Here is a 15,000-nt window from a genome sequence, read left to right on the forward strand (position 1 = left end):
ACTCTTATGTTGGAGCGAGGTCATTTAACCCTATTATCTCCCCTAATTTTGCTCTGTGTCTCACGTTTGATCTTTGACTTCTGGCCGAAATCAGATCGCCATGTTGATTTGCAAGCCTCTGCACGCATTTTTTTTCCTCTCCTTCTTTCTGTGTTTTTTTTCTCTGTGTATCTTTCTGTTGAAGAGCGTAGGCTCGAAACGTTAAAGACTTGTTTTATTTATATTTCCTGAGCGCCATACTAATACAATTGTTTGTTTGTATTCCACCTGCCTTCGTCTTTTGTCTATTTTCATAAAGCTTCCCGTTATATATATCCTTTCCCCCGACCCCTACTTCTTCAGTCCTTCATCCTTTCACCCCTACTCCCCTTCCCTTCTTCCCTCTTTCTCCCTCTCCTTCCCTTCTTCCCTCTTTCTCCCTCCCTCCTTCCCTCTTCCCCTTCCCTCTGCTCCCTCACTCCCCCTCGACCTCTTTCCTCCTTCCTCCCCCTCCTCCTCTTCCTTCTCCCCCTCCTCTCCTCTTCCCCCTCTCCTCCCCCTCTCCTCCTCACTACACCACACGACTTCACACATCACATCATGTGTGATGTGCCATGCTAGTACATACACCAACTAATACATACTAATACGTACTAATACATACTAATAATACACCAACCCTATACATACACACGTCCAGACCCCTCATACGCACTTATACTCTCTCATACACACACACCACAACACTTATACATACTAATACGTACTAATACATACTAATACATACACCAACCCCATACATACGCACGTCCACACCAATCCTACGCAATAATACTCTCTCAACACACACACACACACACCCTTATACATACTAATACATACACCAACCATATATACACACGTCCAGACCCCTCCTACGCACTATTAGCTGGTCCTTCAACCATATCAACCCCATTATCTCCCCTTATTTCGCTCTCGCGTCTCATGTTTGATCTTTGACCTCTGGCCGAAATCAGATCGCCATGTTGATTCGTTAGCTACTGCACGCATTTTTTTTCTCCTTCTTTCTGTGTTTTTTTTTCTTCTGTGTATCTTTCTGTTGAAGAGCGTAGGCTCGAAACGTTAAAGACTTGTTTTATTTATATTTCCTGAGCGCCATACTAATACAATTGTTCGTTTGTTTTCCACCTGCCTTCGTCTTTTGTCTATTTTCATAAAGCTTCCCGTTATATAATATATATATATGATGTATATGTTATATATATATGTATGTGTATTATATATATATGTATGTAATATATATATATGTTAGTATATATGTAGATATATATATATGTTGTGTATATATATATGTATTGTATATGGTGTGTATTATATATGTGTATTATATGATATATATTATATATATATATATATGTAGTGTATATATATATGTGTTATATAATATGTGTATATATATATATGTTATGGGTATATATATATATGTATGTATGTGTATTATGTGTATATATGTATGTATATGTATGTATATGTATATATATGTATATAATATATATATAATATATATATATATATATATCATTATCATCATTGGATCAGGTAATGAAGGTCACGGAGAGAGTTAGTTTAGACAGGATGCAATTTGGGTTTGTGCCAGGGAAAAGCACCACTGATGCTATATTTCTGGTAAGGCAGCTGCAGGAGAAATACCTAGCTAAAGATAAACCTCTGTACCTGGCTTTCGTTGACATGGAGAAAGCCTTTGATAGGGTCCCCCTGATCCCTTATCTGGTGGTCAATGAAGTAACTATGGATAGATGAATGGTTAGTGAGAGCTGTGCAAGCCATGTGCAGGGATGCTGTAAGTAAGGTGAGTGTTGGCAACACGTACAGTGAAGAATTCCGGGTAGAAGTAGGAGTCCACCAAGGTTCAGTCCTCAGCCCCCTCCTATTTATCATAGTCCTCCAGGCAATAACGCAGGAATTCAAGACAGGATGCCCCTGGGAGCTCCTGTATACTGATGACCTTGCTCTAATTGCTGAGTCACTATCAGAACTAGAGAAGTTTCGAGTGTGTAAACAAGTATTAGAATCAAAGGGCCTTAGAGTCAACGTAGCTAAAACCAAAGTCCTAATAAGTAGGAAGGTAGACAAATCACAACCGCCTTCAGGTAGATGGCCCTGCTCGATCTGTAGAAAAGTTGTAGGTAGAAACTCTATAAGATGCACCAAGTGTAAGCTATAGACACATAAGAGGTGCAGCAATATCAAAGGAAGGCTAACTAGGAAGATAGTTTTTGTATGTGGCAGATGCTCAGGAGCAATAAACACTGAAAATGCGCAGAGACCAACTTCCACCACATTCCAGGGAGAAAAACTAGAAATAGTGGATAGCTTCCGTTACCTAGATGACCAAGTCAGTAGCAGGGCAGGGTGTGTTGAAAGTGTAACTGCTAGAGTAAGAATAGCCTGGGCAAAGTTCAGAGAGCTCTTACCTCTGCTGGTGACAAAAGGCCTCTCGCTCAGAGTAAAAGGCAGACTGTATGATGCATGTGTACGAACAGCCATGCTACATGGCAGTGAAACATGGGCCGTGACTGCTGAGGATATGCGTAAGCTCGCAAGAAATGAAGCCAGTATGCTCTGATGGATGTGTAATGTCAGTGTTCATACTTGACAGAGTGTAAGTACCTTGAGAGAAAAGTTGGACCTAAGAAGCATCAGTTGTGGTGTGCAAGAGAGATTTTTGCGCTGGTATAGTCATTTGGTGAGAATGGATGAAGATAGTTGTGTGAAAATGTGCCACACCCTAGCGGTTGAGGGAACCTGTGGAAGAGGTAGACCCAGGAAAACCTGGGACGAGGTAGTGAAGCACGACCTTCGAACTTTAGGCCTCACCGAGGAAATGACTAGAGACCGAGACCTTTGGAAGTATGCTGTGCATGAGAAGACCCGGCAGGACAAGTGAGACCATAACCCGTGGCCTCAATCCACTTATGTATACCTTTCCTTCTTGGGACACAAAACTCTACTTGTGAAGACTAGTTGAGGCAAGTGAAACTCAAAATCAAAATCGATCAACATCAATGGAAATTGTAGCTGTGATACCAGTGCCGGCGGCACATAAGAGAACCATCCGAACGTGGCCGTTCCCGGCTGGCCTCCGTGCCGGTGGCACATAAAAGGCACCATCCGATTGTAGCTGTTGCCAGCCTCGCCTGGCCTCCGTGCCGGTGGCATGTAAAAAGCACCATCCGATCGTGGCCGTTTGCCAGCCTCGTCTGGCACCTGTGCAGGTGGCACGTAAAAATCACCCACTACACTCATGGAGTGGTTGGCATTAGGAAGGGCATCCAGCCATAGAAACATTGCCAGATCAGACTGGGCCTGGTGCAGCCTTCTGGCTTCTCCAGACCCCAATTGAACTGTCCAACCCATGCCAGCATGGAAAGCGGATGCTAAACGATGATGATGATGATATATACTCTTTTACTCTTTTACACGTTTCAGTCATTTGACTGCGGCCATGCTGGAGCACCACCTTTAGTCGAGCAAATCAACCCCGGGACTTATTCTTTGTAAGCCCAGTACTTATTCTATCGGTCTCTTTTGCCGAACGGCTAAGTGACGGGGACGTAAACACACCAGCATCGGTTGTCAAGCAATGCTAGGGGTACAAACACAAACACATACATATACATATATACGACGGGCTTCTTTCAGTTTCCGTCTACCAAATCCACTCACAAGGCTTTGGTCGGCCCGAAGCTATAGTAGAAGACACTTGCCCAAGGTGCCACGCAGTGGGACTGAACCCGGAACCATGTGGTTGGCAGACAAGCTACTTACCACACAGCCACTCCTGTATATATATATACATGCACACAGACATACTTAAATGTATTTGTTGAAACCTAGAAACCAAACGTTTGTCTTGTTTTTTTCTCCCTTCCGTTGCATTGTCGAGGATTATTTTTTTTAAACAGTTGAAGTGTCTCCAGAACAAATCGAATACAATTTGTTTTGTTCTTTACCTGTCTACTCGTGTGAAAACTGCTATGAATTCATTGATCCATATTGATATAATATCAACTGTTATTAATTGTGCTGGCTTTATTGCTTTTTATTTCTGATGGTCATGCTGTTGCTGAGTTTTTTTTTTGTTTTTCATTGCTAGTTTTTCTCTTTTTTGTGGTGGGTGGTTTCTTTTCTTTCATTTTTGTGTTTTCTTTTTTCAGTCTTCTTGGAAAGTATGAATGTTTTTAAATGCTGTTAGTCGTTCTCATCCATGTAAAATTTTATTGTTAAAATTTATCTACAATAAACTGGTTCTACTTCCACAATACACAAAATGATTTAACAAATTTTCTTTTTTTTATGCAAGTCCTAATAATATTTAATTATAAAAATACAAGGGGATTTTTTAAAACATCAAATAGCTACAAGGGTCCATCTGAGTAAAATAGGAATCAAAAGGTTCCTGAGGTAAAAGAATTTTAAAAAAGGGGTGGGGTTAGGAACAACTGCATTAGTATCTTTCATAGTAATCTTAAAACAGATAGTATGATGAGAAATATGAAGATGGTGGCATAGATGGAGAGGATGATGAAGACAGCAATAACGAGGATGAAACAAACGCGTTACATGGACAAAATTCAATAGCATCTGCTAAATATTCACTGAATAAAGAAATGGTGTGTCAATGGTTGTATTTGAATATTAAGAATCATAGTATTTCAATTGGTTTCTACTCTTTTACTTGTTTCAGTCATTTGACTGTGGCCATGCTGGAGCACCGCCTTTAGTCGAGCAAATCGACCCTGGGACTTATTCTTTGTAAGCCCAGTACTTATTCTATCAGTCTCTTTTGCCGAACCACTAAGTGACGGGGATGTAAATACACAGCATCGGTTGTCAAGCAATGCTAGGGGGACAAACACAGACACACAAACACACACATACATGGCACGTGAAAAGCACCCACTACACTCGCGGAGTGGTTGGCGTTAGGAAGGACATCCAGCTGTAGAAACACTGCCAGATCAGACTGGAGCCTGGTGCAGCCCCTGGCTTCCCAGACCCCGGTCGAACCGTCCAACCCGTGCTAGCACGGAAAGCGGATGTTAAACGATGATGATGATGATGATAGGCTTCTTTCAGTTTCCGTCTACCAAATCCACTCACAAGGCATTGGTTGGCCCGGGGCTATAGCAGAAGACATTTGCCCAAGATGCCACACAGTGGGACTGAACCTGGAACCATGTGGCTGGTTAGCAAGCTACTTACCACGCAGCCACTCCTGCGCCTATTGATGTATTTCTGTTTCTGTTGATGTATTTCTGAAAATTACTGCTAACTCGTTACTCTTCAGATTACTTCATCAAATGTAATTCTTATTTATTTACATTAATTTGACTTATTGCATTACTTCATAGTTTTGAGATGATTGTGTGACTGGACCTTTGTTTTTTTTTTGGAATAATATTGTAGGATCGGTGTAAGGGGTCACAGATCTGGTCAGTTTGAACGTAAAACATGGTCTGGATATGGCCAGTTTAAATGCTGCTGTGGTTGCTTAGGTCTGGTGCTGCTCTATCGTATCTACCAGTTGTGAATGAAGACTGAGTTCAATCTGCTTGAAATAATGACTAAATCTTCCTCAAATCACATTCTTTTTCTTAAAAAAAAACAAAAAACGAATACACTGTTTCTCCTCCTCTCCTTTTTCTATCACCTCCTCTTTCTCCACCAGTCTTTTATACTCTGCTTCCACCCACTCCTCTTTTCCCTCCTATCTTCTTTCTTTCTTCGTTTTTCTCTTTCTTTTTCTTTTCCTGCTCCTTTTCCTTTACCTCATTCTTATATTTCTCCCTTTACCTCCTCCTCCTCCTCACCACCACCATCAGCCATTTATAGTATCTTCTTTTCTCTCTTTGCAGCCATGGAACCTACAATATGTCAAGCAAGTTGGAGATCAAATTTACAAAGAGTAAGTAGTTGTTGTAGTTGTGTGAGAAAGGGAGTAACCAGACAGGGGCCACTCCATGACCCCTTTTAGTAATATCCTACATGGAATACGTAATCCTTACTATGCAGGCCTCTGCACTCCTTCTATCCTGGCACTTCTATAAGGCACCTATATTCTCAGCAGTTCCTGGCCCTTCTGTAGGTCATCTCTACTATCAACTGAGACTGATCTTCCTTTAAGTCACCTGCACACTTCTTCTAGTCGTTGAGGTTTTTGAAATTTGGGTTATTTTATTATTATTTTTTATTATTTTTTGGATCACCTCTGCATTGGAGAGGCATAATGGCCATATAGTTACGATAATGTTCTACAAGGTAACGTGGTGGTGGAACAATGTGGTTGACAGGGCTATTAGAGAAAAGAAACAGGCTTAGAAGGACTGGAAGAACGGTGGTAGCAGGGAATTGTATCAGACTGTCAGAAGGGAAGCTAGGAGGCAGGTTTATTTAGCCAGAGGGGAAGCAAATAAGAAAAAATTTGCCAATGTTCTGCGCTGTGAAGACCAAAGACTTGAAGTATTTTGTGTTGCAAGACAGTGTGTGAGAGAGAATCGTGATGTGGTAGGAGAGAAATGTGTCCACATGGATGATGGTTCACTTGCACTAAACGAGGCTGCAAAGAGAGAGGTTTGGAGATGCCACTACGAAAGGTTGCTCAATAAAGAAAATGAATGGGAGAAAGAGAGTCTGCCGAATGTTGACCCAACAGAGGAACCAGCTAACTAAAACCAAAGTCCTAATAAGTAGGAAGGCAGCTTGTGAAGACCTGTTGAGGCAAGTGAAATCAAAATCAAATTCGATGACAGCACCGCATGACTGGCATCTGTGCTAGGGGAGCGCTAAGAGCACCATCTGAGCGTGATCTTTGCCAGAGCCACTGACTGGCCCTCATGCCAGTGGCACATAAAAAGCAACATTAGAGCATGATCATTACCAGCATTGCCTTACTGGCACTTGTGCTGGTGGTATGTGAAAAACAACATTTGAGCGATGGTGTTGCCAGTGCCACTGGACTGGCTTCTGTGCAGGTGACATGTAAAAACACCATTTGAGCGTGGCTGTTGCCAGTATAGCCTGACTGGCCCTCGTGCCGGTGGCACATAAAAGCACCCACTACACTCTCGGGGTGGTTGGCGTTAGGAAGGGCATCCAGCTGTAGAAACTTTGCCAGATAAGATTGGAGCCTGGTGCAGCCATCTGGCTCACCAGTCCCCAGTCAAACCGTCCAACCCATGCCAGCATGGAAAGTGGACATTAAATGATGATGATGAATGTTCTACAAGCTATTGAATTATGTGTCTAAATCTATAATGGTTGTTTTTGTATCTCTAGGCAGAACTTTTTGTTCTGTTTCTATTAGAAATAGGTACCTGAACATTTTTGGAATTTATTAGTGGTAGAACAGTGTCTTGTACAGAGGAAGATTTGTTTCTTCCCCACGTCACCCTAAAGAAATAACAGTTGAGGAGTGATCCATTGGAATTACTTCTGCACTAGAGTCACCCTATAACACCCCTTCATGTTACTGAGGTACAGCTGAAGAAAGACTCAAGTGGGACGGTACATGGCAATGGCGGTCTTATTGCCCCCTTTAGATTTGGTATTTTTTTGTTATCTCACCCCCATTAAAAAATTGGGTTATCTCACCACAAAAAAAAAAAAACGGAGTTTATGTGGCAACAAGAGATTGGATTAAAAGAGTTAGATCCTTTTGATTCAATACTTCAACACATTGTTGATGCTTGGTCTCCTCAGTAGGAATGGTAGGCTTTGTTATAAGAATATTATTAGATTCAAAAGATGTTTAATTTTTTCAGTTTTGAATGATTTGTTATAGAAATATCATCAGATTCAAAAAGACGTTTCATCTCTTTATTTAATTATTTTTTTTTTTTTTTATTGAGGGTTAAGCAATTTTTTCTAGCTGAGATAACCAAAAGTACTGATGTTGCTTGTAAAACAGGGGTGGTGCTGGTGGTGGTGGGAGAAAGCCAAAAAGTACCGTAGATTCAAAGGGGTACCACAAACTGAGGTACTCTTCATTCAGGCAATGCACTGAAGTGTACCTCTCTGCTTCCATTGGGACTGTTTCAATGTGTCAGTTATACAACACTTTACTGACATTCTGTGAAATAAATCAATAGCAGTGTGTGTGTGGGGGGGGGATGTCCTCTCTGTTATTCTTTCTTTTTTTGTTGTTTCTGTTAAATCTTTGTTTTTGCTCCCTATTGGTATTTCAGGGTTTCTCCCATTTGTTTTTTTCTTTTGTAACTTCCTTCTCGTTTCTGTTTTTGTATTTTGTCCTTTTGTATTGTCCTCAATGTTTTGGCTCTTGTGGCCAATAACAAATAATTATATGGAAAAATTTTTTCTTTGATGTCTGCTGTATTTGCTCCTTGTCCCCTGGGTGCCACCCCAAAATCTGAAGTCTATAATGAATATAATGTCCTGAACACATTGGATGATGATATGATGTAAAACTCTCGGAGAAATTATAAACAAAAGGACATGGGTGCAAGAATGCTCAATTAAGACATAAAGCTATGATATTTAAGGTGTTAGAGTTCTTTGTAAAAATGTGCACGATGTCAATTAGGGTTATTTTTCTGTATGTCTTTTAAGTGTGTCTGAATTTTTTTGTATTTATTATTCTTTTATTCTTTTGGTAACAGTTACTTAGTAAGTGACAACCAGTAAACTAGGGTGGTCGTCATTGTAGTGAAACATTATTGTTCAGCACAGTTTCCAGTCCTGTTGGTTTTTCATTCTTGGTTGTGGTTAAGAAGCTTGCTTCCCAATCACATGGTTCTGGGTTCAGTCCCACTGCTTGGCACCTTGGGCAAGTGTCTTCTACAAAACAGAGGGAAGAGAAAAAAAAAAAGAAATATTTCACACTGTAGATTACAAGGTCTGTTATCCTTGTATTTTGGTAGAGAGAAGTGTGGTCCCTTCTGATGGTTATCATCATCATCATCGTTACAACTTGTTTTGCTAGGTTCTCATTAGTTGTCTAGGTCTGACTGATCGATATTTCCCATCGCTTGTGACACGAAAAATCTGATGATGGTAATGCCTGTAATTTTGTGTTAAAAAGATTGGAGCCTGGGGCATCCATCTGGCACACCAGTCCCCAGTCAAACCGTCCAACCCATGCCAGCATGGAAAGCAGATGTTAAACGATGATGATGATGAATGTTCTACAAGCTATTGAATTATGTGTCTAAATCTATAATGGTTGTTTTTGTATAAGTATCTGGCGTAAGTTTTTCTCACCAAAATTAATGCCGTGTGGGCAAAATCCTTTGGGTGGGAGGTGATGCCCTTCCTGGGCATGCGGGGAAACTTTCACACTGGTAGGCCACATCAATTCCCAGCTGTTACACATGGAGCACAAACATGCAGAGCACACTGGTCAGATTTTCATTGTTATGCAAAATGACCAAACACAGTGAGCAGAGAGATTGCATCAAGTTTTGCCAAAAGCTTGGTGATACTTAAGCTCAAATCACCCAGAAGATTCAAAAAGACCTTTGGTGATGATTCCATGAGCAAAACTCAGATCAAGGAGTGGTACAACCACTTCAAATATGGCTGTATGTACATGGAGAGCAAGACATTCTCAGGTAGGCTATCCTCAAGCCGAAATGAGGAGTCATTGAGGTTTGGCAAATAGTTATGAAATTCTATGGAGCTTATTACAATCCAAGAAATTTCTCATAAACTGGGAATAAGCAGATCAGTGCATTTAATTTTAATGGAGGATTTGTGCATGTGTCAACAAAATTTGTCTCCAAGGTGCCAGCAGAGCAGCAGAAGCAACTCCTCATGGAAATTGCTCAGGACATGCTGGACTGTGCAAACTATGACCCAGACTTCATGAAGACCATCATCATTGGTGATGAGACATGGGTTTATGGTTCCAGTCTGCCCAATCCATCATCACCAAGGCCCAAAAAATGCACAGGTTGAAAGTGATATGAAGGTAATGTCGACCTGTTTCTTTGACTTCCATGATATTGTGCATCGTGAATATGCATCACAAGGCCAAACGGTCAATAATGAATACTACCTGGATGTTGCACGTTGCCTTCACGATGCTGTGTGTCAAAAGTGGCCAGCTATGTGGGTGGCAAAGAATTGGCAACTTCACCATGATAGTTCACCCGCTCATTCTGCCCACATAATCCAATCTTTCCTGGTCAAGAACAACACACCATTTCTTTGATTGACTCCCTAATCTCCTGACTTGGCCTCATGTGACTTCTGGCTCTTCCTAAAGCTGAAAACCATGCTGAAAGGGAAGGCAATTTGAGTCATGAGAGGAAATTCAGAAAGACAATGGTGGAGCTCCATAGAATTCTGGAATGAGCATTTCAGAGATGTTACTAGCAGTAGCAGAACCACTGGGAGGAGAAGTGTGTGAATTCTCAAAGGGAGTATTTTGAAGGTGATTGAATAAAATTTGTGAAATGAACAAAATTGTTTGGTTTTCTTTTTTTTGGTCCAAAGATCACGTATGTTTTGAACTCACCTTGTCTATCATTGAACTCATTAAATTTCTTCTTTTTTCCTTAGGTTCCACTCTAGTGTGGACAGTGGTCTTTTGGAAGTGATCAGTTCTCCACCTGAATTTTACCCGAATTTAGACAATTTAAAGAGAACACTTGGAGATTCCCAAGACAGAGTTCGGTACGTGTCTCTTCCATACAAAACATGGCTTGCTTCAACGTATTTTGTTTCTCTTTCTCTCTTAATTTAAAATCAAAATTATTATAAATGAGACACCTTTTCCCGACCCCCATCACAACATCCCAAATGTTGTTTCAGCCACTGCATGTTTCTTTTTTTTCTTTTTTGTTCCAATGAATAAACTTTGGTAATAGGGATAATTTTCTTTGACTTCCAGATGGAGAACGAAGCAAAACTTAGATTTCTCTTTCCTCATGCTCTACGCTAAAAGTAAAGGTGTTTTTTATGCACAGGTAGGTTTGGTTATGTATTTCTTCTGGTTTTTTTTTTTCATTTTTTTTTTACTATTTATTAATATAGCTAAGTTGTGTCTGTAATTAAGAAGCTTGCCTCCCAACCACATGGTTCCGGGTTCAGTCCCACTACTTGGCACCTTGGGCAAGTGTCTTCTACTATAACCTCTGGCCGATCAAAGCCTTGTAAGTGGATTTGGCTGATAGAAACTGAAAGAAGCCTATTGTGTATATGTACATGCGTATATGTGTGTATGTGTCTTTGTATTTGCCTCCCACCACTGTTTGACAACTCATGTTGGTTTATGTTCTCTGTTACTTAGCAGTTCAGCCAAAGGTACCAACAGAATACCAGGCTTCAAAAAAAAAAAAAAATTTAAAAAAAGATAAAAAATTCTGCAAAGCAGTGCCCATGCATGGCCAAAAATAACTGAAACAAGCAAGAGATAAAAGATACAGTGAATATTTGGCATATACACATAGCAAAATAGATTATGTGACCCTCTCCAAATGTGGAAAGGAAACTGTTTCTAATTATGTTGTTGTTGATGATGAATGTGTTTCATATTTGTTTATGATAAACAGATGTTGAATGTAACAATAAATTTTTCACAGTCTGTAATACCTCCTCCTTCCTTGTGGTCCTTATTCGAGCCCCTTTCTCCACCAATAATCAGTCCTATCTATGGCCTCCTCCTCCTACTCCTCATCTCTTAAACCTTCCTCTCTCTTCAGCTTGAAGATGATGTGATATCAAAACCTGGTTATTTTTCAATAATGAAAACCTTCACCCAACAACAAAAGTATGTGGAATGGTTTGTCCTGGAATTCTCCACATTGGGATTCATTGGTAAGCCGGGTTTTCTTCATTTTCTTAATTCTTTTTTTTTTACTTCTCTTTTTTCTCATCTCTCTCCATTCTTTTTGTATAATAATATAGAATAATAATAATGAAATTATTGTATACAGTGCTCAGGTGCACCACAACTTGTCAAAAGTGCGTATAAAGCATATGCAGTAATGTACAAATGTCTGTGAAGTGAACAGTGTATGAATCAGATACATGCTCGCGTGTGTATGGAGGGGAGAAAATCAGGTGTAGTGTTGGCGAATCTCAGAAAGCATGGAAGTTTTGAAGGATGCAGTGCTCCGACAACTAACAACTGATGCTGGCAGTTTGTTCCATGCTTCAGCAACTCTTAGCGTGAAAAAACGTTTCCGAAAGTCCTGGAAGGAGCTGTGCTGTTTTCTGACTTTGTAAATATGTCCATGGGTGTTAGACGGGTGGAGTTTGAAAAGGTGCTCAGAGTTATTGTTTGTAAGATGGTTAGTAATTTTATGGTTGTCTGCCAAGTCAGCTGCCAGACGTCGGAGTTTCAATGTATCCATGCCCAGGGAAGTAAGGCGTTCAGAATATGGCAAATGCCTGATGGAGGGTATTCTCTTTTTTCTTTCTCTTTCCTTCTCCCACAACAGTACCACGCAGACACACAACTGTGCGGTGAAGAAGTTTGTTTCACAACCATTCACTTTTAGTTTCAGTCTCCTTGATTGGTACCTTGGGCAGTTGTCTTCTATTCTTCTGGGTCTATAAATGCATTGCAAATGAATTTGGTGGACAGGAACTCTAAAAAGCACGTCTTGCTTGTGTGTGTGTGTTTGTGTATTTATTCCTCTTAAAAGCAGTCTGTGTCTTATTGCCATTTCTGTTTCAGGAAAATTATTTAAATCCAGTGAGCTGCCAATTTTGGTGGAATTTTTCCTGATGTTTCACACAAGCCAACCCATAGACTGGTTGCTCGACGACTTCCTCACGGTGAAGATATGTAATCCAGATAAAGATAGAGTAAGTGGACGAATTACACTTGGACTTTTTTAGGCTTCTTTTTAATTTCAAAAATTGGAAGGAATGTTTTTTTGCACGTATTTGTTCTGAGTTTTTAAACTCTGCCAAGGTCAACTTTGCCATGTTTATGAAGTACCAGTTAAATACTGTGGGGGGGGGGGGAGATCAATGTAATTGATTGGCTACCTCTGCCTGACCCCCCACTCTTCTAAAAGACTGGCCTTCAGTTTAAATTAAAAACCACAATCTTTTTTTCTTCTCTCTTTCTTTCTTTCTTTCTTTGTCTTTCTTTTCTTTCTTTGTTTTCTTTCTTTCTTTGTTTTCTTTCTTTCTTTGTTTTCTTTCTTTCTCTTTCTTGTTTCTTTCTTTTCTTTCTTTCTTTGTTTTCTTCTTTCTTGTTTTTTTCTCTTGTTCTTTTTCTTTCTTTTCTTCTTTCTCTTTTTTTTCTTTCTTTCCTTTTCTTTCTTTTCTTTCTCTTTTTTCTTTCTTTTCTCTGTCTTTCTTTTCTTTCTTTTCTGTTTTTCCTCCTTTTCTTTCTTTTTTTCTTTCTTGTTTCTTTCTTTCTTTTCTTTTCTTTCTTGTTTTCTTTTCTTTTCTTTTCTTTCTTCTTTTTTTTCTTTCTTTTTTTCTTTGTTTTCTTTCTTTGTTTCTCTTCTTTTCTTGTTTCTTTTTCTTTGTTTTCTTTCTTTTCTTCTTCTTTTCTTTTGTCTTTCTTTTCTTTTTTCTTTCTTTTCTTTTTTTCTTTCTTTCTTTTGTTTTTCTTTTTCTTTTTTTCTTTTCTTTGTTTTCTTTCTTTCTTTGTCTTTCTTTTGCTTTGTCTTGTCTTTCTTTTTTTCTTTTCTTTTTCTTGTCTTTTTTTTCTTTGTTTTCTTTCTTTGTTTGTCTTTCTTTTTTTCTTTGTCTTTTTTCTCTTCCCTCCTTCCTCTGTTTTTTTCTATATTTTCTCTTCTTTTATGGTTTTATCACCCAGCAACTCCGAAACAGGAGAAAAATGGAGGTATGACAATGCAAATTTCCTGTTCAACTATATATATATATAGGTACAGGTGTGACTGTGTGGTAAGAAGTTTACTTCCCAACCACCTGGTTCCTGGTTCAGTCCCATGGTGTGGCACCTTGGGCAAATGTCTCCTCCTACTATAGCGTCGATTTGGCCAAAGCCTTGTGAATGGATGTGATAGATGGAAACTGAAAGAAGCATGATATATGTGGGTGTGTGTGTGTGTGTGTTGGAGTTTGTCCCCTACCACCACTTGACAACCGGTGTTGGTGTGTTTACATCTCTGTAAATTAGCAGTTTGGCAAAGGAGACATAGAATAAGTGGCAGGCTTTAAAATAGAAAGTACTGGAGTCAATTTATTTGGCTAAAACTTCAAGGCAGTGCCCCAGCATGGCCGCAGTCAGATGACTGAAACAAGTAAAAGATAAACAATAAAAACACATAAGTACATACATATGTACACACATGCATCCTGGAGCGGCATTAAGTGTTAAGTATCGTCCTAGTTTTCTAGTTCACTTTGGCAGGAAGTAACAGGAGGAGGCCTGAAGGGGCCCCCCATGCAGACACAATATTTTGCATGCATAGCTTTTGTAATTGACATTTAAATACCATCAATATAGTTATTTGTTTTAGGGTAATTTCTGTCTGTCTCTTGAATAACATTTATCCATTTTTAACAGGGCAAAACTGCTTCCCTTTTAAACCAAACTTAACTCGTTTATAACTATTGCATGAAGTCAAGGAGACAGTAACACACATGTTCACAAGCATACATACACACACACACACATATATATATATATATTGGCTGGCTTCCGTGCCGGTGGCACGTTAAAAGTTCCAACCGATCGTGGCCAATGCCGGACCCCCCCTGGCACCTGTGCAGGTGGCACGTAAAAAGCACCCACTACACTCGCGGAGTGGTTGGCGTTAGGAAGGGCATCCAGCTGTAGAAACCTGCCAGATCAGACTGGAGCCTGGTGCAGCCTCCTGGCTTCCCAGACCCCGGTCGAACCGTCTAACCCAAACCCGTGCTAGGCGGAAAACGGGACGTTAACGACGATGATGATGATGATGATATATATATATATATATATATATATATATATACAGGAGGGATGATGTTTTTAGTTTCCATCTACCAAATCCACTCAAAAGGCTT

At 39.9% G+C, this 15,000-nt stretch overlaps 1 protein-coding gene across 4 annotated transcripts in view; it reads left to right on the forward strand.

Moving 5' to 3' along the window:
- Window positions 1-15,000, forward strand: part of LOC115219729 (alpha-1,3-mannosyl-glycoprotein 4-beta-N-acetylglucosaminyltransferase A) — a 187,656-nt gene that overhangs the window by 158,732 nt on the left and 13,924 nt on the right. For all 4 annotated transcript variants that reach the window (XM_036509429.1, XM_036509430.1, XM_029789949.2 and 1 more), the window contains 5 exons: window positions 5,919-5,968; window positions 10,582-10,695; window positions 10,913-10,988; window positions 11,724-11,838; window positions 12,704-12,834. In XM_036509429.1, coding sequence (XP_036365322.1) covers window positions 5,919-5,968; window positions 10,582-10,695; window positions 10,913-10,988; window positions 11,724-11,838; window positions 12,704-12,834 — 486 coding nt within the window. The remainder of the gene's footprint in view (window positions 1-5,918; window positions 5,969-10,581; window positions 10,696-10,912; window positions 10,989-11,723; window positions 11,839-12,703; window positions 12,835-15,000) is intronic.

The sequence above is a fragment of the Octopus sinensis genome, linkage group LG15 (assembly GCF_006345805.1).
Source record: "Octopus sinensis linkage group LG15, ASM634580v1, whole genome shotgun sequence".
NCBI classification, from domain to species: Eukaryota; Metazoa; Mollusca; class Cephalopoda; order Octopoda; family Octopodidae; genus Octopus; species Octopus sinensis.